The sequence below is a fragment of the Amblyomma americanum genome, chromosome 2 (assembly GCF_052857255.1).
Source record: "Amblyomma americanum isolate KBUSLIRL-KWMA chromosome 2, ASM5285725v1, whole genome shotgun sequence".
Classification (NCBI taxonomy): Eukaryota; Metazoa; Arthropoda; class Arachnida; order Ixodida; family Ixodidae; genus Amblyomma; species Amblyomma americanum.
Window position 1 is genome coordinate 46,165,078 of NC_135498.1, and position 22,857 is coordinate 46,187,934.

At 48.0% G+C, this 22,857-nt stretch overlaps 1 protein-coding gene across 1 annotated transcript in view; it reads left to right on the forward strand.

Annotated features, from left to right (window-relative positions):
- Positions 1-22,857, forward strand: part of LOC144119676 (phospholipid-transporting ATPase ABCA3-like) — a 51,379-nt gene that overhangs the window by 18,622 nt on the left and 9,900 nt on the right. Inside the window, exons 4-13 of the mRNA XM_077652242.1 lie at positions 6,736-6,958; positions 8,189-8,553; positions 12,053-12,187; positions 13,213-13,656; positions 14,709-14,919; positions 16,823-17,072; positions 18,389-18,462; positions 18,563-18,781; positions 20,357-20,701; positions 21,938-22,063. Coding sequence (XP_077508368.1) covers positions 6,736-6,958; positions 8,189-8,553; positions 12,053-12,187; positions 13,213-13,656; positions 14,709-14,919; positions 16,823-17,072; positions 18,389-18,462; positions 18,563-18,781; positions 20,357-20,701; positions 21,938-22,063 — 2,392 coding nt within the window. The remainder of the gene's footprint in view (positions 1-6,735; positions 6,959-8,188; positions 8,554-12,052; positions 12,188-13,212; positions 13,657-14,708; positions 14,920-16,822; positions 17,073-18,388; positions 18,463-18,562; positions 18,782-20,356; positions 20,702-21,937; positions 22,064-22,857) is intronic.

Genomic DNA, 22,857 nt, shown 5'->3' on the forward strand with positions numbered 1-22,857 from the left:
ATTTCTTTAGACTTATTTTCACGAAAACCGTATTGCTCTCCAGTGAAGACTTTTCTCTTCAAGAAAGCTAGTTAATCGCATTTTCAGGAGACGCTCTAAAATTTTTGAGAACACAGGCAAGACTGAGATAGGGCGGTAATTGTTTTTATCATCACGCCGACCTCCTTTATGTATAACTACGACTTTGGCTACCTTCATGCTTTCAGGGAATTCACCGCTAGTTAAAGCTTCATTTCAAATATGACTTAAAGAAGCGCATAAAATATCAGCAACGGCTTAGATCGGCTTGACTTTGAGGTCATCAACACCAACTGCTGTGCTTCTTTTTAAGGGGGCAAGGAAGGAGAAAATTTCATTTTCCGCGCAGGGGTTCAGAAAAATAGAATTTGGGCTTTCAGCACACGTTCAGTGCCAGTAGACTGTGGTGTGCACCAGCGTTAAAAAAATGGTCATTAAATTTTTGCGCTAGCGAAGTATTGCAATATATTCATTCATTCATATTTTTATTCGTACACAGGAGTGTACAGAAGGCCAAGGTAAAAGCCGTTCTACGACGGCTTGAGGGGTCCCTGGCTCCCAAATACAGTGGCAGCGGAAAGCATAAACACATCAACAAAAAAAGATTACAGCCTTATGCTACTTGTATGTGAGCATTATCAAACATAGAAAGATTATACAGAGATTATACAGATAATACAGATTATGCAGAGAGGATCTATAAAGTACATACATGTATGCGCAAAAAACAAGAATAGAAGCATCCGATGACAATCAGTTTTTAATCAGTACCATTTTAATCAGTTTAATCAGTACCATTAAGCATTAGTGTGCCAGGGATAGTATTGTTGCGGCTTCCCATAAGGCTGCTGACTTCGTTCCATATTTTTGAGGATTATTAGATATTCACGTGAATTTTCCTTTGTAATAATCAGTCTTGGCTTTCTTAAAGTCAGAGTTCAACTCGTTTCGACATTTCTTGTACTCCGATAATTTGTCTAGGTATCTCGAGCGAATAAACGTGTTATAAAATTTATCTCTATCTCTAATCCTTATGCATAAGTCCTGTGTGGCGCATGGCTTCCTGGATTTTTTTGTTTTCTGAGATGCACTGGCGGAAATTCTCTATCGTAGCAGTCATTAATCTTGCGTAAAAAAGATGTCGTAAGACAAGCTGGGATTTTTTTCATTATACACGCAATTCAGTTGCACTGCTTCAATCAAGGCCTGAAAGACAGCAATGGTGTATGGATTAAATTTCCGGCCAACAACAGGAGGCGCATGGCTGCGCTTTTTTCTATTTTGTACACATGGAAAAACGCAAAGTATTGGCAAATGATAGCTCAAGTCAAAAGTAAGAATTCCTGAAAGAACGTTGTCTGGGACATGGCTGGGGACACACAAGTCAATCAGCGTTTCCCTTTGGGGTGTTATTCTCGTTGGTAGATGGATAACTATAGTACACTGAAATGATTCAATCACCCCAAGGAACTGTTGTGTTTGTGGACTTCGTACTGCCACATTGATGTTAAAATCTATAACCAAGACAATTGGCATACATAATACAGACCCGATTGCACGCAGACTGGTAATGAATTGAGTGAATTCATGAATATTGCTCGAAGGTTGGCGATAAGCTGTGGCAATTATTTACCCACAACATTTGACAGTCAACGACTCATGATGGTTGGTTATTTGTGAGAATTCTGGTATAACATCATACTGCAGCTTGTTATTTACAGTGAAATTCCGCCGCCTCTCCAGTCCTTTCGGTAAACACATTCAAACTGGTAACCATTGATGTCAACGGTATCATGTACACTTCGCAAGGGCTAGCCATCAGTGTGCAAAGGGAAGATAAACAGATGCCATGTTTCAAAAGACGCAGCAGCTCATACTAACAGATCAATGTCCTCGTCGCACTGAATGCGTATGACCCGTGCGCCTGACATATTGGGCACAAACAGCTTGCCGCCCCTTTGCCAGGCATACTGATAGCCTTTTTTTTTTTGCTCTACCCTTCATAGCCTACAAAATTCTCTTATTTTCTGCTGTAAGATTGTCCAGAAAGAACACTTCGGAATTACTGTCCTGCAGAACACCCCTATCTGACATCCAGTAGTCTCGCATGACACGTGAGACGAAGCTAACAAGCATTGCCGGTTTTTTACCTTTCTTTTCTGGAAGCCCATGTAGGCCTTCAACATCAGTGTTGGTCAATTCAGCAAAACCAATTTCATTGGCCAGATGATTGGCTTTATGGAGCAAATTTTTATTATCACTTGAGGGCAAACCATGAATTGCCAGTTTCTGGCTTCTGCTGTACTTGTCCAAGCTGTTCACTTGTCGCAAGCTCTGGACTTCCTGTTTAGTATGGTCCCTCTCAATTGTGTCGGCTCTTTTCTTTAGGTCAGCAATCTTGCTTGTGTGTTTTTTTTTCATTTATGCGAGCACGTCATTGTAACAGTCTGATAGATGCTGAACTGACTGCTCCATTCTGTAAACTGTGACTCATCCGCAGCAATGTCTCTACCTTGCCCTTAATATCTGAGAGTTCTGACATGACACGACTCATTTCCTCCAGCACTTTTTCAAGACCCTGTGTGTCCTCACGTTTCTGTTTATGTGCACCCCTGGCACTTCTAGCGGCCTCAATGACAGAGGTTTGACACTTCCAGCTCTTTTTATCACCCTCATCCCGGCCTTTATACGCTGATTTTGTAACTCCAGGACAGGACCCAAGGTGGTACCCATAGCTGCATTCCGAGCATGCAACAAACATGCCATAGTCTGGAAGTGTCTCACTCTGACATCTTAGGCGAAGTGCACAAGGTACTAGCGCTAAAGATGAAGGCAACAGCAGTGGTACTCACAAGATCGCTGCACTTCAAGACGCGTCCGTCGTCTGGTAGCGGCTCATTTTAGGACTGACGTGGCAGCCACAACCAGCAGTCCAGCAAATGCAAATACTCATCCACAACCATTGGCTAGCACTTACAACTAACAAATAAAATCACGGAACACAACAAAATCAGAGCACGCAAACACGGAGGCAACTGCGGAGCAGTAGCGCAGCGTTAGAGACGGAAATAAGGAATTTTACGAACCTGCAGAGGCGAGAAAAAAAATTATAAGATAAGGAGAGTGTCCTTCGACTACCGCCCGTGTGATCAGTTTCATTTCTTCCGCCAGGAGCACGGCAACAATTTCGCGTTGTCGGTGCCGTCAAGCAGGGCGCAAAGTACGAGAGTCACGGCAGCAGGTTCAGGGCCTGCAGAGGCGAGAAAAAAGTTGGGCTGAGGCCTAGCTAAAGTGTTAAGCCTGGATATCTCGAAGCGAAAAGCTTCGTGGCGATGCTCGTGGTTTAGCTTAAGGTTTAATACATAGGGTTACAATTTGGGTATACCTTTCTAGCTTTTCCAAAACGTGTTGTCTTAGGTACACAAAGCTTGTACAATCGTCTAAGATCCCACAAATGCTATAGTCTTTCACAAACGTCACACACGTGGCCGAACGGGTTGTCCACAAAGTCTGTCGTAAAGACCATGGTCGCGCTGGCACTTTCACCGAGTTTCAACATGTCGTCTGTGTAGCGGCGAGTCTTTACTTCTTCTTCCATAGCGTCGTCGTCGTTGTCTTCAGTCTGTTGGCTGCTAACACTGGTAGCAGACGCGGCTAAGAGCCGCTTTTGAGCGTCTTGTCGTCGTCGTTTAGCGAGACGCTCCTCTCGTTGCTCGGGTGTTTCGGTTGTTCGTTTACCTCTGGCCTTTTCATTCTTCCTTCGAAACCGCTCGACGTCTCCCGAAGTACAGCCTTCGCTCACCTGGCCACTCTTAATTGACGCAGCCAAACGGCGCAATTCAGAGTCCTTTTGCCGCCGTTTAGCAAGGCGTGCCTCTCGTGATTCTGGCGTTTCAGCCGCTTTTCTAGCCTTGCACTTTTCATATCTTCGCTGCTTTTGAGCCAACTCCCACGCTACCACTTCTGGGTCTTCTCCTCCTTCCATGGCGAAAAGTCAGACGATGGAGGAAGCGTGCGGCGGCGACGACGGCTGCGGCAGCAGCGGCCACCTTCGCTCCGCGTGACGTCACTCAGTTTCGCGCATGCGCAGCTGTGGCAAATCTGTAGTGTGGCTGACGCGAAGCCCGGTGTTGACGAGCCTAGTGAAGCTTTGAATAATAGTGAAAAAGTGAAAAATAGTACTCCGTGTGTTGATGGAACAACATAACCAAGCTCGGGGTGCGGCCTGATCTCATGACCATAATCGACAACGCACTCCCTCACGAGAACAGGATTTGGCCACCCTGGTGTAGTATTTGGCCGCAACCTACTATGCGAATAAACCGATTAAGTCTCGGCTGCCGTTGGAAACTGAACCTGGCATCGTTTAAGGCTACAACCTTATCCAAGCAGTGAGGTTAGACTAGCAGTGCTGTTCGAGGAACCATCAGGTATTAAAGATTAGGAGTAGTATACAGTACTACGGGACGGGCATGTACTGTGCTATCGTCGATTAGCGGACAGACGAGAACTAGGTGTGGGATTCCTCAACAGTCAGGATATAGCTAGCAACATAGAGTAATCCTGTAGTGTTAACGAGAGGGTGGCAGTTAACAGAATTACGTTTAATAAGAGGTATAAAACGAAGGTGGTACAGGCCTACGAGCCTACATATGCCGCGCGGACAAATTTGTTCAAGTCTTCATTCTTTTCGCGAACAATTACCGAGTGGAATGATCTGCCTGCAACAGTTTTTTCTTCGGAAAATTTTGAGTGTGCGTTAACCACTGCGTTTCAGTCTTGATGTACGCTTGAGTTTTCTTTGTGATGTAGCTAACTGTGGTCATTTTGCGTAGGCGCAGTTCCTTATTCGACTTTTTACTGTGTTTATCGTTTTTGTTCGTAAGCCTTTGTTATGAATGTATAATATTATCATAATTTTTTTCTCTTGATGTGTTTTTGTGCTCTTGATAAGCCGTTGTGCATACCATTTTTAGGGCCTGCTTCTCTTTAACTAAGTTCATATTACAGTTATGCTTCTTTAGGCACTGCTATGTTAAAAATTGTATCTGTATGCTCCCACCTGGTTGGCCTTCCGAGACTGCAGTATCTCCTAAATAAATAAAATAAATCCAACCACGATGACCAGATCGTCAAAAGCTTAAATGAAAACATGAAATCGGCAATGAGCAAAGTACACACGATTTCAATGCCAATTAAGGTGGGCAAAAAGCAGGCTAGAGACCAGGCAGAAGGTGAATATGGAATAGGCTCTAGGAATAGCAGGGGGAGGTTAGAGTTCGCAGAGAGAAATAATTTACGGCCCATGGACACCTTCTTCAACAAACAAGAGAACAGGAAGTGTACGGTGAGACTAAAAATGGCGAGACTAAAAATGAGACTTCATACTATGCGCTCACCCCGGCATCTTGCAGGGTGTGAAAGTTCTCGGAAAGGTGCGTTATAGCGACTACAGGATGGTAAGGTCTCGAATAAGCCTAGACTTGAAGAGGAAAGGAAAAAAAAACTAGTGAAGCGGAAGCCCATTAACAAGTTAGCGGTAAGAGGGGGTCGGTCGACGCTATTGGCTGGAGGGTCCCTTTTGAGAATTCGCCGCTTGGTTGTTGTTGTTGTTGTTGTTGTATCCGACTATATAGACAGGCAAAGCAGAATGGTGGATCTAAAAATATATGTGCAGAAAATTACAATGAAGCTCGACAGTCTTGGAAGGGAACAGCAGTTTACGATTGGCAGCGGGGAGCTGGAAGTGGCAAAGGAAAACATCTACGTAGGGCAGGTAGTCACCGCAGATCCAGATCCCGATAAAGAAGAAAATGCGGTGGAGCTCATATGACAGGTTCTCTCAGATCATGAATGGCAGTTTACTAATATCCCTCAAGAGAAAAGTATACAACAGCTGCATAGTACCGGCACTCACGTACGGGGCAGAAACGTGTAGGCTAACAGAAAGGGCCGAGTTATGGAAGGGAAACTGATGGGTGTAACGTGTAACACAGGAACAAAGCAGAGTGGCTTAATGATATTCTAGTCGAAATCAAGAGGAACCAATGGGCTTAGGCAGGGCATGTAATGCGAAGGCAAGATAATCGCTGGTCCTTAAGGGCAACGGTTTGGATTCAAGAGAATTAAGGCAAGCGTAGCACAGGGAAGTTAGGTCGGCGGATGAGATTAAGAAGTTTGCAGAGATTGGCCGCAGCTGGCACAGGACAGGGTTAATTGTAAAGCGATGGGAGAGCCCTTTGCTCTCCAGTGGACGTTGTTAGGCTAATGATGATATTCATGCATGATGTGAAAAGGATGAAAAAAGAGCAAACTTTGCAAGACTAAGAAAACGATTATAAACCCTTCTTGCTGGCCGTGTAACGTATTTGCATGTTCTGCTGAGAAGCAATTAGCATTATTTTCGTTATTTCCTATTCCTTGTGCACAGTAATTGCTTTTCGTATATTGTGCAACCTCTACCAACGCCTTCTTTTAAATTCCTCAGCGCTGAATAGCTTCTGTGGTTCTGGCGTAAAATTTCTTTGTTCCGTGCCTTAAATGCACGGAACGCACCTATTCTAACGTGTCGCACTATTACCATTGTGCCTCACCAACCCACTGCTGTCTCGGTATAGAGTATGTCGTCCTGTCGACCCCTGCGCGCCCAATATGTCAGAAATGTAATCGTGAAGAGCGCTTGTTCCGGTGGTGACCTCGGCGCGCTTCTTTCGGCAGGGGCTCATGGAGGCGTACGGTGTCAGCAGCTGGGTCTACTGGATGGGCAACCTGGTCGTGGAGCTGGCCAAGCTGTTCTTCATCACCGTGCCCACCGCGCTGGTGTGGACCTACACCGCGGTGTTTCAGTCCACCAGCATCGATGTCCAGCTGCTCCTGATCACGCTGTTCTTCGCCTCTTCGCTGGCCCTCTGCCTGCTGATCGCCAGCTTCGCGACAAGGCGTGAGCACATGTCACAGCCCTCTTCCTTGTCACCAACTTGCCGGATTTTTAAGGTTTACTTTACCACAAAAGCTGCCCTATTTTGCGGTTCGTTTATAATAACCGCACTCGGAGAATATATTACGTCAGTGCACTAGTGTATGGTTAGCTCAAACACCTTGCAACTGCTGATCCTAAACTAATCTCTAATGAGAAAGCAGAGTGACAAAAATTGAGCAAATGCACACGCGAAGCGTTGTGTGCATCCACTGCAGTATTGCATTCTTGCAGCTTGCTCACAGAAGACCGTGTTATATCTACGCTACCTCCTTCTTCATTTACTAGGACTTCCTCTAAGGTCACCTTGATAACATCATGGATAACCTATCCTCCTACCTACGCGCCCTTGTGTGTAGTGTCTTCTACACGAGGCCTGATGCATAGTGTGCATAGAGATATGACAGGCTTCTGTTGTCACCCAGGTAAGTTCTTCAGTGCAAACCCAAGTGAGTCTGCGATATCTGATGCCCAAGACCCAGAATACATTTCTGTTAAAAGCCGCCGCGGTGGTTCTGTGGTTATGGTGCTCGGCTGCTGACTCAAAAGACGCGGGTTCGATCCCAGGCCCCGGTGGTCGCATATCGATGGAGGCGAAATGCTGGAGGCCCCTGTACCATGCGATGTCATTGCACGTCGAAGGAAGAATCCCAGGTGGTAGAAATTATCCGGAGCCCTCCTTTACGGCGTCCCTCATAGCCCGAGTCGTTTGGGACGTTAAACTGCATAAAACCAAACTAACACTTCTGTCATCAAGTACTAGTAGTAGCAGTGGTTTATTTTTGAAAATGATAATAGAAAGGAAGGAAAATATTTTTGCTATAGCCCCGGCATCTGCCATCGCTACGGAAGTACCTGAGCTGGGGCAGCGTAAATAAAGGGATAGCAGGTAGAATGGAGAAATGAAATGAAAGATCAGGAGGCTATACACCGCAGCAGACACAGGACAGAGGGAGGTTACGCCCTGTGTCGTCAACTCCCTCTGTCCTGTGTCTGCTGCGGTGTATAGCCTCCTGATGTCTCACCAACTGGCCTACGCATCTACCCTCCTAAGAAATGAAAGAGGTGAGGGGACATGCAGAAAGGATGGGGGGGGGGGGAAGAAGGTATTACATACAATATCATCAAGCACCGCTTTGTGGCTGCTGTAAGCCGTGTTGTAATCGCATGTGTGGCTGCGCATCTTGCCTGCAGCCGGCGTGGCCGCGCTCTCGGTGGTGGTAATGACGCTGACCTCCACGCTTCTGCCAGTGGTGGCAGTGGTCGGCTACTCCGTCGAGTACATCGACATGACGCGCCTGCTCCAACTGTTGAGCTGCCTCATCCCGGACGTGGCGCTCACGTACGCCTTCACCATGATGTTCATCAACGAGGAGGTGGGCGGCGAACTCATAACGTCCAACGACCTGAAACGGTTCGTGCTGCTGGACGTGACGCTGTACAAGATGGTGCACGCCATGATGGCCACCTTCGGCATCTGCCTGCTCCTCGCCATGTACGTCGACAGGGTCTGGCCCGGAGGCGACAGCGTGCCCGAGAGAGCGCTGTTCTTCACCGACGTGAGTGCACGCGTTGGCAGGCGGCGCGGAAATCGGGAGCTATCCCGGGAGGCCACGCTCGAACTGTCCCCGACTTTCGGCCCACCGCCGAGGTCCTCTTAAGATGTGCACGAAGGACCTTGTTATCCGAAAAGTGCATAATCGGCCGTCTTGACGGCAGCAAACGTTCTCCTCATTATAAAGAGGAAAAAAGAGAACGTCTGAATGCTAGCAATTTGTAAGTTTAATATTGATTATTCGAAAGAAAGTTCAGAGCAAGGGGCACTATACATGTCCCGGAAATAAATAATTGCACTTCGCTCGTTGCCACTTCTTCTACGATAACCTATAGAATAATTATTCGTATTTTGTTAATATTTCTCCTACAATAATAAGAAACCTGACTTTGCATGTCTACAGGCACATTAATGTACATTTATTAATTTCTTATTTGGTGCTTCCTATGACGTATGTCTTTACGGGACAGGACATTACTGCAACCATAGTTCGCTTTGATTTGGTTGCTGTATACTCTGTTTATGCATGAAGCTGTATCCTGCTAAGCCATTTTATGCGTTCGCGCTTGAGCCTTTTTCGCTTTTCTGTTGTGTTTACGCGCGTCGAAATAAAATTTCTACTACTCCGAGATCGCAAGTGGTTCATTTTTCCTTCAGAATTCAGTGTTGCACGGAGTTTTGACGCACAGGGCATACAAGTAAAATATCCTATTATAGAAGTTTTGATAGCCCAAAGAACGTGTCTCTCACAACACAAAACATATTGATGACTTGGTAATGGAAGCCGACTAGCCCAATATTGCATTTATATAAATGACTTGCCTGATATACCTGAATCTCCTCGTCTGATTATGTACGCAGATGATGCTAATGTATTTTTTGCGCCTACTTCGCTTCCAGATCTAGAATGTACAGTTAATGAATATTTGAAGGAACTTTCAGCATGTTTGCATACAAATAGGCTACAACTGAGTATAACTAAAACCAAATATATAATTTCTGCTCCAGTTAATAAACCTGTTGAAACAACCACTACTATATTATTTAATAATATTAAAAAAGGACAAATAGCGACGCAGAAATGTTTGGGCGTGTGTTTTGAGACCGATCTATCTTGGAACACACATGTAGACAAGCTAAGTGCAGAATTAAGTAAGGTTGTTGGGTGTTTTTGTACATTAACGAACTTGATACCTCTCTGGTAGAAGAAAACACTGTTCCACACTTTATTTTATTCCCGACTATCATATTGCAGCCTAGTATGGCGTACTATGAGTAAAAAAAATTATATCTGGTTAACCATATTACATAAAAAAAATTAAGAATGTTTGAAAGCTACAGTGGTAGACCTCAAGATTTACCAACTAAACTCCTCTTCTTATAACATGAAATCATTAAACCTAGTCCGATATACTATTACAAGCTTGCACAATTCATAAAAAATACCTATATGATAACGTTGGGCCTAAAACACCAAGGCGATACTGCTTACGAAAAGAACCACTTAGAACACCACGCATACATACAAACTATGGCACGCAACACTTTACCAAGTCCCCCTATATTTAAATAACCTAGGAAACAGGCTTGATTTCAGGGCACGTATTTCAAAGGAGTCACACAGAAGATTCCTGCTGGAGAGTGAATAATAAATAACTTTATAATTTCTCCTTATGTTGCTTTGCTAAAATACAATAATTTAACTTTCTGATTAAGGGTGTGCTACGTATATTTGATGCATTTTATATGCTTGTTAGTGTTTTTACAGTTTTATTTTCTGTTCACTTTGAACGTTTGCTGTCTGTACAAGATTATGGTATATGCTTGCAAGTTTCGTTTGAAATTGAACCTTGTCTGCCGTTACTGCTCGATAGGGCAGGAGCCCCTGTCAGGCTACGCCTTTGGCTCCTGCTTTATTGCACGTTTGTTACCTGTTTAACAATGAATAAACTTCATGGAATCACAAAAAAAATATTGTTGAAGCTTGAAACTGTAGCAAACGAAGCTCTATTGTCTATACCTTATGTTCTGCCTACTCCTGAAAAAAAAATTCAAACAATCAATGACAGCACTTCGAAATAAAATAAGTATCTTACCATTAGGAAAAACACGAAATTTGCGGACTAACACTCTCAGTAAAAGTCATAGCACGTGCTTCAGCCAAGCGTTCTATATCTAATACCCCTGTCACACGGGCATTTCGAGGGCCCTCGAACCGATAGTCTATTGACTCAAAGGTGATCGAGCGCTGCCACACGGGCAGTTTCAATGGCGATCGAGTCAATACCCTATCGAGTCAATGGAGTAGCGCAGAACTCCATCGAGATTTCGAGGGCCTTCGAGCGCTGCCCAAGGTTGCTAGCGTTGCTTCGAGCGGCGCCAAGCGCATTTTCGTACACGACACATTCACGGTGCAAAAACATGAAAAAACATTATTCGCATAAAATTTAAAGCAAGCAGCCAGTGAAATTATTTTAAAATTATATTAGACTGGTTTTAAGTGCATTAAGCGCATTAATTTTGCGTTGCAGTCTTTGCGTTGCTTGCTTACTCAACGTTGACAACATGGCGGCACCCTGCCCGCCCGCTTCACAGCAATAACAGCTTCGTCGCCAATCCCTCAAAGCAATACCGTGTTCTAAGCTGTTGTATTCGCCTTCGATTTGCCCATTCTTACCCTCGCATAAAGTTTCAAGAGACAAATAGCTCTTGTGTTTCAGATATCATGGCAATTTCCCAGGTCTTAAACCTGAGGAAGCAGCGCTCCGATGCAGTTAGACTGGCTTGGTTTTGGCTCGTCTTGTATTAGAGTGGCTACAGCAGTGTATGCATATGTCCGTCGCGTACGTGCAATTAAAAGGGTTTTGAACGACTTTCGCGTATGCCTGTATTTCAGCATTTAGTATACATTTATCAAATATTTTTGTTATTTTTGCAAAATCCAAAGTAGCGATTGTGGCGCCACACATCCGTGGCGTAAGACACGAGAACCATTTCAATGGCCATTGAGATTTGCCGTGTAGCAGCGGCGAGTTCGATGGCGATTGAGAATCTCGAAGACCCTCGACTCGAGGGTGATTGAAACTGGCCGTGTGACAGGGGTATATTGTGGCGCCACACATCCGTGGCGAAGACGAATCTGCATTGAGGGAAATGAAAATACAACGCTTTTCTTGAACTAATGATAGCGGATGATAGTTGAAAAGGAGCAAAAGGAGTCCAGAGAGTGGAAGTTTTACTTAAACTGGACTACCATACCATTGTGTTAACTAATAATTAGTAAAAGACATACATTTTGAATTCGCCGAACTGCATCGCATACTCTAAAAACGCTATGGCGGTTCGTAGCGGCTCTCGCAGATATCGACCAACTTCGCACACAGGTTTAACCCCTTCCCATAGGAAATCTTTGGAATGTTTGCATGGACAGTTTCGCAGTATGTTACCAATGCAGGTCGGAGTTCTAATTCACATAGGCTTACAATGTAACTTCTTCCCAACAGCCCAGCTTTTGGGGCGTGAGTCACTCGCTGTTCGGGGAACCGAAGACCAAGATGCCCATGGATGCCGAGAGGCACGTCATGGAACCAGTGGTAACCGCCAAGCAACCATTCTTGGTTGTCCACAAGCTCACCAAGGTGATGTATACTATTGTGACGTTTAGCGTACGGTGGTGTTAAGTATACACTTACACCAGGGAAGAAGCACCGCGTTGCGTTCACCTTTAGTGCGGCAAGCAGGACAAAGTCACGCTAAGCTACGTTGTTTCGCCGCTTACTCTCAGATGAAACCAATCGCGGCAGCTGTCAGGAAATTCCTAGACCATTTTGTACAACATTGCGCTAGCATTTCGAGTCATCAGCGCGGCACCTCTTGAGCTGCGTGGCCGCCCTTGAACTCCGTGGCGGTGCCGTGGCTGGTCACGTGGTTGGTCACGTGCTGCGGAGGGCGCGGCGCTCCGGCGAAACCAAGGGGGGGGGGGGGAGAGGGAATCCATATGTAGCTATCGCGTCACTCCAGATTTAACCAGAGCTAAACCACAGCCATTTTTTCCAGCTGCTTCAGTTTCATGTTTCTGCCAAAAAAGGGAGAGGAAGGAAAGGAACTGACGTACCCTTCTGATAATCTGCAGTGCTCTGTGTCGGAATGTGTTCCGACATAAGACACAAGGCGTTCGTTTTGTTCTTTACCACCCCGCTGTTCCTACACGATTTCATCACTAGTTTCCCCCAAGAAACTCTGGACGCAGAAACCAAGAGCGAATGTTGGCTCGGACAAAAAAATTGCCCTTTGTCTTCTCCCAACGATTAACAACTGGACGCCCCACTCCAGTTGTAGTCAACATAGTGCTGTGCGCGTGTTTTTATTGCTCCATCACGAACTAGTCACGCGCACAACCTGGACACATTTCTTATTGTGTAAATAGTTTGTACATATTACTTCTCCCCCTATCCTCTCTTCCTGTCCCCTCACCTCTTTCATTTCATTTCTCCATTCTGCCTGCTATCCTTTATTTCCGCTGCCCCGGCTCAGGTGCTTCAGTATCGATGGCCGATTCCGGGGCTATAGCAAAAATCTTGCTTCCCTCCCGCTGACAATTTTCGCTTTCAATACATTCCGGCTATAGCATCATGCGGACCCGTATTTCCGCACGTTCCCTCAGGAGATCAAGACGGTGTTGAAGACCGTCACGGTCCTGCGCTCCGTGAGCCTCAAGACGTACTCGGAGCACGTGACCGTGCTTCTGGGCAGCAACGGCAGCGGCAAGTCGCTCATCCTGAAGATCGTGGCCGGTCTGACGCGGCCCAACGGCGGCACGGTGTACGTGGGCAGCGGCTGGGACATCCGGCACGACTTGGGGTCCGTGCGGCAGCTGCTGGGCTACTGCCCGCAGACCAGCGCTCTCCTGGACGAGCTCAGCGTCGAGGAGAACCTGCGCTTCTTCGCGGGCCTGCGCACCTTGGCGTGGCGGAAGGCACGATCCGACGCTCAGATCTCGCTCTACGATTCCCAGCTCTATAATCGGCGACGCGAGATCGTCCGCGACCTCAACTACAACGACCGACGGCGACTGCAGCTCGCCATAGCCTTGGTCGGCTCACCCGCTGTACGCTCTTCCGTCCACTCGGCGTGTGCTTACACGTCTTCTCTCCCGCCCAGAGTTGCTAAGCGATGTCAGAGCTTCACTTGTCATCCGTCAGCCATGCGGAGTAGTTCGTTTTTAGTGGCGGTTGCCCTTCGGTGGGCTCGAAACGGGCGACCTGATTGACAGCGTGTGGCTGTTCTCCATAAGCCTGTTTCACATGGTGCGACGGGAACGAAAAATTACGGCCCGGTCGCACTGTCGTTGCGACGGTAATCGCAGCCGCCGTTTCACATGGCAACGATGAATTCAGTCGGTGCCGTCGGCACCAGCGCCCTAGCGTCGGTGCGGCCTTTCAGTGGCCGAAAATTCTTCGGCTGCAATAAATGTCAAACATCGTGGCAGGCGTTGATTTCGTAATCATGGGTAATAATATTGAGCTGTGATGTATTCTTAAGCTCAATAAAACGTTTTCGAGATTTTTCTGTCATGTCGCTGAGCTCCTATTGGCTGACTACTGTGGCCATCGCTGCGACCGCACCGACGCTGCGACAATGCGACCAACTTGTTGAAAGTCTGTCGCAGTGGCCCTGCGACGAGAACGACGCGCATTTCTGTCGCACAGCGGCAGAAATCGCACTGCGCTGCGGCAACAATCGCATCATGTGAAACGGCCTTTAATCGTGATTGCATCGGGGTAGTTTTGACTACCAGCATGCTGGTTCAAAACATTCATGCCATACGCGCCGTTCTGCCGCTCGGTCAGCCTGGGCTGGCTGTCATACTGACCTTTCTGTCTGATATAACTAGATCTGTTCACTACGCCTATCGAGAGGCCTCGCTATGCTGTGAAACATTTGGCGAACCTTTTTGTGAACTTTTAGTTAGATTCCTACTCAGCAAATAAATTGTTAGATCAGATTCAAGCGCTGCTTAAAGGCAGGCGTTCCCTGTCTTATGTCTTTTACGGTAAGGGTTTTGGGTCATGCCATCGACACTCCTTCTGATAGTTTGGGGACAAAATCACCCTCTCTGCGTGCAAGAAATCTTGCGGATGAGGTCTTCTGTATCCGCAGTATCTTCTCTTGGACGAGCCAACGTTGGGCGTGGACCTGGAGACCAAACACAGCATGTGGGAGATGATTTTGAAGGCGCGCCAGCAGAGCGGCATCCTACTTGTCACCAACTCCATTGACGAAGCCGAGCTGCTCGGGGATCGCATAGCCATCATCGCGCAAGGCGACGTCGCCTGCTGCGGCTCCTCTCTCTACCTGCGCAAGAGGCACGGTGCGCACTCCTCGAGCGACGTGTTTATTGAAAATGTGACACCTTTCACGGGAGTTTACGGCCTGACTCGTGTAGTTGAGATCGATTAACAAATTAGGCACTTTTGCATTGTTGAAATTCTATGACAGGTGAACTCTATATACACGAAAACAGATTTTAATATCGTTCCATATTCGTTCCATACCTGCATCAGGTATACCTGATCAAGGCTGCTTACCTGATAAAGCACTTAGAGCGCGGTACAATAAACTGAGGTGGCTTGAACAATGTCTGGAAACAGGACGTCCCACTCGCGGTTTTTTTAACAAAGCAAACATAAATCACAGTAGAGCGCTACCTCTGGAAGAAATTTCTGATCCCCTTTTTTTTTTATTTACAGTTGAGCCCACTTATAGCAGCCGAATGAACGCTCGCTAATCACAAACGACGGTGTTGTTACTGCCCAGATATGTATTAAGGCTATGGCACTGCGTCTGAGATGAAACGAACAGCCATGGCGACAAAACTCGGTTACAAGGAGGCACCGTAAACTCGCCCCCGAAGTAGAAAAACGCGCGCTTCCAGCCAGCACTCAGAAGAGCGTCTCCCAGCTCCCATGACTTCCCCCCAAAGAAGTGTCGACCGTCACCCCCACCCTTAAAAATAAATAAATAAGACTGCATTGACCTTTTATCACACGGCATGGGCTTGCCAAGGCAACCAAGCCATACCATGTATAGCGAAGCCAATGTGGGCGGATTGGGAATCGGCTGTCCTCCTCCGACCTCGCGGCCCAAGGGTTCTTGGTTGGGAAACCTCGTGTAGCGGCTTCAGCCAACGGAGTCCCAAACTGAGGACCCGACCAGCCCCGCCCCTTACACCCCTTACCCCTTTTCCTTGAGTGAACGTTTTCCACGACTGCTTTTGAAAACAAGGATGCCGACCTACCACCGGTTGCTGTGAACGCCTCAATCGTGTTCCCAAAGCAGCTCGATCGTCCGCAGCAAGGGTCTCGGTCCGGAGCACATGACCGCACTGGAAGGCTTAAAAAGCGGCTTGATAGGGCCTGTTTTGAAGAAACAAATATGAAGAACTGGCTTTTATGTAAATAAACACCATGGCAAGTTACAACGGATGTAATCTGCGTGATCGTCAGGTTCGTTATAAGTGGGCTGGACTGCATTTGTACGCAGCATTTCTGGCACCCGGTACTCAAATAGCATAGGCAAGCATTGCTCCCAAATGAGCCGTGCTTACATTGAATCGATGTCGATGATATCTGGCTTTGTTCTTGTTGTTTCTGATGCTTTCTGCATCAACTTGAGTTGCTAGTCAGCGTCTGTGTCTAGTCTTACCTTTGTGTCCTCTGTGTGTGCTTTCGCGTTATTTCCGTTCTACATGAAATGACAGAATGCGACTGTAGCGCATCGCATTACCTAGCGCATCATGAGTAATGCGATGCGCCAGCGTTCACATGTAGCGTACTACCTCTGGCGCGATGGTGGCGCCACACGATGTCGCATATCTAAGGTACAGCGCTTTCAAACGGTATTGGTTTTTTTCTTCTGTACTTCCCGCTTGGTTCGTTGATTGCTGAGGTGTTGCAATCCGGATTATGTTGAACATGTTTTTAAATGCAACATTGCGTTTGAACTCCGTGAGCGGACCAGACTCCCAGAAAATTTCCTTCCCATAATTCCTAATGCGATCTGATCGTGTTTACATGCAACAGGCACCGTGAAAGTCGACTTACTCCTCTTAAATCCACCCCCATCTGGCGCGCATGAGTGCGACGCGCTTTCCTAGCGCGTTACTCCTGTTTACATGAATGCGATGCACTAGAGTTCGCATTCACGTAAACACGGCTGTGGCGTCTTTTGCATGTTAGGAGGCGGACGGTAGTGGGCATGAACACGTGTTGCAGGTTCCGGCTACCGGTTCTCCATCCTGATGGACGAGAACAGCGACGTGACCGAGCTGACAGCCTTCATCCAGAAGGTCCATCCGTCCGCCGAGCTGTACATGGAGCGCCGGCGGTCGGTGGTCTACACGGTGGGCTTCCCCGGAACCAAGTCGCTCATCGACCTGCTTCGCAAGCTCGAGGAGAACCAGGAGAGGCTGGGCATCAAGCGCATCGGCGTCAACACCGCTTCCCTGGAGGACGTCATGCTCAGGTGAGCCTCGTTGCTGGAAGCAGCAGCGAGTTGCACACCGTACGATATACAACGTGTAGCATCAAGAACTGATAAAAAATAAACCGGGAGAGAAACACAAACAGCGGTCTCGCTGGAAAGCAATGCGATGCATGCCATATATCATGGTTATTAAGAATGTTAGAAGTTAATGGTGTCTCGTCACTTGGCAATGTGGCTACTGGTGAAGCGATATACGAAGAGAGCCTCACGGCCCCCGATGTTTCCTATGCCAATGCCATCTGCGCTGCTGCCTCGCAGATATTCGCTTGTCTTATGCTGTTATACTACCGGACGCCTTTTAACTATAGGTCTTTCCGCTGTAGCACCTATCGCATCACTGAGGATCCCGGCGAACTATACCGACGTTCCGTGCTGGAAGGGCAGGGTAAATTTCAAATGCGCAGGCACTACGGGTGGCCAGAGTTATCTGCACGTTATTCATCCTTAGCCCAAAAGCAGTGGCATAAAAAGATTGACTAGTAGTAAAGAGTTTTCCGAACTCACCTGTAAGAACTTCCATACAAGAAAGGGTCGAGCCCTTAGACTGGTCGAACTCATACTTATATCCACTACCTGATAGGAAGTGAAATTATGAAATGAATGAATGGGCGAATCTCTAATTCTGAGATTATGGCTCCCTGACCTTTTTGGTTAGAAGGGGATGACTCGGGGAAAGGTTACTTACATGTGGCAGTCATGCATGTCAGTGGAGTCACCAAAAGCTCGCAGTGCAAGCAGCTATTTTTTTGGCGCGCCAGGCGCGTTCTTCGGTATCGTCCAGTCTTGCAGCCATAGTCCGCACTTCTAGTCAGTAATGGGCCCTGAATCTGCCCACGTGAGGTTAGGAACGGCGTTTCGCCCTGCATTAAACTTATTGCGCGTAGGGTATTGTCGACGTCGTCCTGCAAGGCGACTTTGCAAGGCAAGACAAGCACTATAGTTCCGCCGACTCTTGGAATCGCATTCCATTTGGTTATGCTAGCAAGATGCCACCATCCTGCATCGAGCGAGCCGAAATTACTCGCCACGCTTAGGCAATCGATCTCCTGAGCAGTGTCCTTGAAAATCTTTCAACCATGGGTAACTGAGGTGGGAATAAACTCAATCACTTCAATTTGTTCCAATTTTGGAGGTTGTTTGAAAGGAAACAGATTAGGCTTTCAAGTAGACAATTCAGTGATATCTGAATGGCGTTTCCAAGCCTGTTTTCCAGAAGGTGTACTCGAGTAGCACTTCGTGATAGCCGGAGCAGGAGTCGTTCCGCGCTAAACGGCAGCGTTGCTTCGTTCTTGCAGGGTCCGCACTGGAGAGTCGGAGTTGGCTGTGGACGAGCAGGAGGCGTCAGCAACGTCTCATGTGGAGGTGCACTGTGAGTCTCCCACCCCCACCCCCCACCCCCGCGTGATGTCGTCCAAATGAGACCCGTGGAACACGCTCTCAAACTGACGCGTTGTCCGCGGGCCACGCAGCGCGCTCGGCGGCCGACTCGCAGCACCTGTTCCTGTGCCAGGTGGACGCCCTGGTGCGCAAGAAGCTGGCCAGCTGGCGTCGTACGTGGGGCATCCAGGCGGCGATGCTGGCGGTGCAGCTGTGCATTGTGGGCTGCGCGACCGCCTACCTGTCCACTGAGTACCCGTTCGCCCAGATGGGCCGCCAGCGCAGAATCGGCAGCGCCCTCGATAGAGAGCGTACGATACGAACTGCGCCCTTGTCTTTGCCTGTAGCACAACTGCCATTCAAAAGAGTCAGTACTGCGAATGTTTTACGAGAAAAAGAACAGCAATTTTTGCACCCTCAGTAAACACCTGAATACCCGCCGCGGTGGCTCAGTAGTTAGGGCGCTCGGCTACTGAAACGGAGTTCCCGGGTTCGAACCCCGCCGCGGCGGCAGCGTTTCGATGGAGGCGAAACGCAAAGGCGCCAGTGTGCTGTGCGATGTCAGTGCACGTTAAAGGTCCCCAGGTGGTCGAAATTATTCCGGAGCCCTCCACTACGGCACCCCTTTCTTCCTTTCTTCTTTCACTCCCTCCCTTATCCCTTCCCTTACGGCGCGGTTCAGGTGTCCAACGATATATGAGACAGATACCGCGCCATTTCCTTTCCCCAAAAACCAATTTTCAATTTTACACCTGAAGCTCGGCGGGGAAGAAGGAACTAAGGATGGAGTGGAACCAGAGAGAAAGAGGGTCCAGGTTAATTTCAAACACCTTGAGTTCCTGGGCAGCCCTGGTGTGATAAGGCATAGACTTCCTTGACGCCCAGTTTTACGCCAAATTGGGTTTTTCTCTCTACATATAGATAAAACTCAAAACAACGGCGAATACCCCTGAAAGATGGCCTTTGAGCCAGAGGGGTCGACCAGTTAACGTGACTCTGCATTTAAAGGTTGAGCTCCATGTACGCGAAACTCACGAGACGGCGGCGGGCGGCGCCCTCACGCGAAGTGTTTAATTTGCCCAACATTGGCGTCGCTTTCCTCGTTACTCGATTCTGCATCCGCAGAAAATTTGGCTCGTCGTCCGGAAGTCCTCCCGCGATCAGCCAATCATAGCCCCGCTGGCCGTTTCCGGTTTGTCACATAGCACCTTCCTCGAGATCTGGCTTCAACTCAACAAGCGCGTCGTCTTGATGATCGCTGCTGCTGCTGCACCGCCGCCGCAGAAAAAAGCTGTGAGGCAGATCCGCAAATTTCAGAGAGAACAATCTGCTTGTCAGTACGGAACGGAAAACGTTTGGAGCGGGCAACAAGCGGGTGCACTGCAGGCTGAGATTGGTATCGAGGTAGGTACGAGTGCTCAATACCCGTTGCCGCCCCGTCCAGCTGTATACGTCCAGAATCATTCACGACGCAATGCATTGTCGCCTGCATAGTTGGTCATTTACAGGGAGACAGAGGTGACACTTTACGGGAATATTTGCTGGGTTGCGCAGACACGGAACAAAAGCACATCCCGTCGGTGCATGTTGCGTATGTCGCCGCGAGGTTTCCCCAAAGGGCGCTTTCTCGTCGCGTCGCTCGCTTTTTATGCCCACCCTTAATCCCCTGGCGTTAATCGCAGGAGACTGGCAGGTGCCTCCGTGAAATGGGATTCACCGCGGCGACATGAATATCGGTCGACGCTTTGGAGGGCCTCGTTTGAGGGGTATTTGCCGCTGCCTTTTTTTAGTTGTACCTGACTAGTCACCGCCGGCAGTCCTACACTCACTCAGCCGAGAGTGCCAATGGTAGAGACATGTTTCCACGCGCTTCAATGGCCACGCAGGCGCAATATCGGCACCCAAGGGCCGCGCACTGTTCCTCTCACTGGACTTCGACCGGCTGAGCCAGGAGTTGCACGCGGTGGTGCTCAAGGTTCGCCTGGTGGTCGGCGCCCTGGTACCCGTGGCCATGTCCCTGTCGGCGGCGCTGCGCCTGCTGCTTCCACTCCAGGAGCGCACGTCGGCCGCCAAGCAGCTCCAGCTCATGACAGGCCTCAGCGCGGCGCGCTACTGGAGCATCACCTTCATCACGGACATGCTGTACCACCTCTTCACCACGCTGGTGCTCCTCGTGCCCTTTTTCCTGCCCACGCGCAGCGATAACATATGCCAGAACTTCGCTTACATGGGTACGGCTGCAGGCGAAGCGCAGGTCCACAGCGCTGCGCACGATCGTGGCATCTTTTGTCCCGCCAAAGCCGCGGTTACATGAATGCGATTGTAGCGCATCGTATTAACTCCCTGGAGTACCGTAGTTGTATATAAGCGGGTACAATACGCCAGGAGAGCGCGTCCAGCGCTAATCTGCCAGGCGAGAATAGATCAAGATTGGCGAGTCGACCACTGTGTTGCATGGAAAGACATGCATGGAGCAAATTTTATTATTGGAAGACGTATTTGCCTTCCACCTGCTCTGGCCGCAGACCCAGATGCCGCGGTCGAAGCCGCAGACTGCACAAGATGGCAGAGGCCCCTGCGCCTGGCGCCGCCATCTCGCTAGATATGATTCAGTCCATGTTTACGGTCCCTCATTGGATCAACAAGATACCCTGTAAAATGCAGTGTGCTACTGTTGTGTCCATTTCAGTGCGGCTCAAGACATCTTTCGCGCGATACAACGGGCGCCGGGGAGCCAATGTAAAAAGCGAGCGCAAATTTATGTGCCCACCGACACAGAAATTGTATACGCAGCGCGTTGCCACACTGTCCCGTTTATCCGGGAGTTGGTTAGCCCGGTCTTTTTTGCGAGGCCGAAGAAATGTCAGGACCACTCCCTTGGTCAGAGGGGAACCACAGCAGAGACCTTTACTCTTTCGTCACTGCGATAAGGGCTATCAATAAGCTTAATGGGTAAGCCTTGATGGCTGTTCTGCAAGAACAGACTGTCATGGCAGGCAGGGTTTCATAACATGACCAGAAGAGGCGATACATTACGCCTGACCTGAACATTAGATACACTCAATTGTTGACCTTAGTAAAAATAGATTCCATACCTCTTCCTGGCTGTGCTGAATTTTGTTCGGCTGTAAAAGAGGCATTTATTGAGGAGAAAATTGAATTGCAAAATTTTGCCGCCACTTGGTTCAGACTCGTGACGTCAAGACCGAAAGGGACTCTGTGATCGTGGCCTGTAGGTGGAAGACGGTTTACCCTGGCCTCAAGGATCAGCGGTGATTTTATAAACTGCCTCTTCGTCAATGCATCATGCTTGTGGAAACGGCCGGGGACGGCTATACTACCTGTATTTCACTTATCTAGTTTCTAAAAGATCCGTTTTCTGTGACAGTAGTCTCTTCGTGATCAGAAAGCAATAATCTGCCGTTTCAGGCTAACTTCAGTATGGCTTGATTGTCCCTTGAATGCAGGTCCGTTCTTCTCGCTGTTCTTCATGTTCGGCTGGTCTTTCGTGCCGCTGACGTACTTGGCCAGCTTTATGACCGATCAGATGATCGCTGGCTACGTCATGCTGGTTCTCAGCACCTTCTTCTTCGGTCAGTAGCCGTACAAGCGTTTCCTTTTCTGATAAATTTGTCGACTTACCTATCTTCTTAATATGCGTACTGTGTCTTGTTTTAATTTCTAACCATATATATACCTGCTTTGTTTAAATTTTTCTTAATTCATATTTCTTCTTGCCCAGCTAATGTGCAGTATACTTAAGTTATTCAACATGTTCTGTCGCTTTCATTGGATTTTGCCTTGTACAAAGGGGGCCGTGCTCCTTCAAGTGAAGTGTGTTTAACTTTTTTGCCCGGGTGTATACCTACATCGTCCTGATGTTAATGACTTGTCTTGACTTGAGTTCTAAAATAAACAAACGAGAATGTCATGGATACTGCAGTGTTATAGAAGCTATGAAATCTAGAACGCCCACTATCCTCAGCGCACGCTTTTAAAACTGCGGGGCCAAACTAGTTATCTATGGCTGCTCGGTTTCCGAGGAGCAGCGTTGATTATGCACAGACTTGGTGAGAACTCTACGGGCCACATGGCTTCCTTGCTAATAGGCCAGAGGTGAAGAAAAGTCAAGATGAAGTTTTTTAAGGGGAAGCTTTGGCGTTTTTTTTTTTCTACCTGCACTTATTTTACCGCAACTTTCACGGTACGTTCTCTTCAGTCCTAGGGTCATCTTTTGTGCCAAGTTTCGCAGCCGGGTGGCGTTTCATTGGAGCGAAAATGAATTTCAAAATTCCAATTTGGTGACCTAAAATGGGGCGATTTCCACAGGCAACCTTGAACGTTAGACGTCACAGTATGCAGGCTCGTCGATATTGGCTCTCTTATA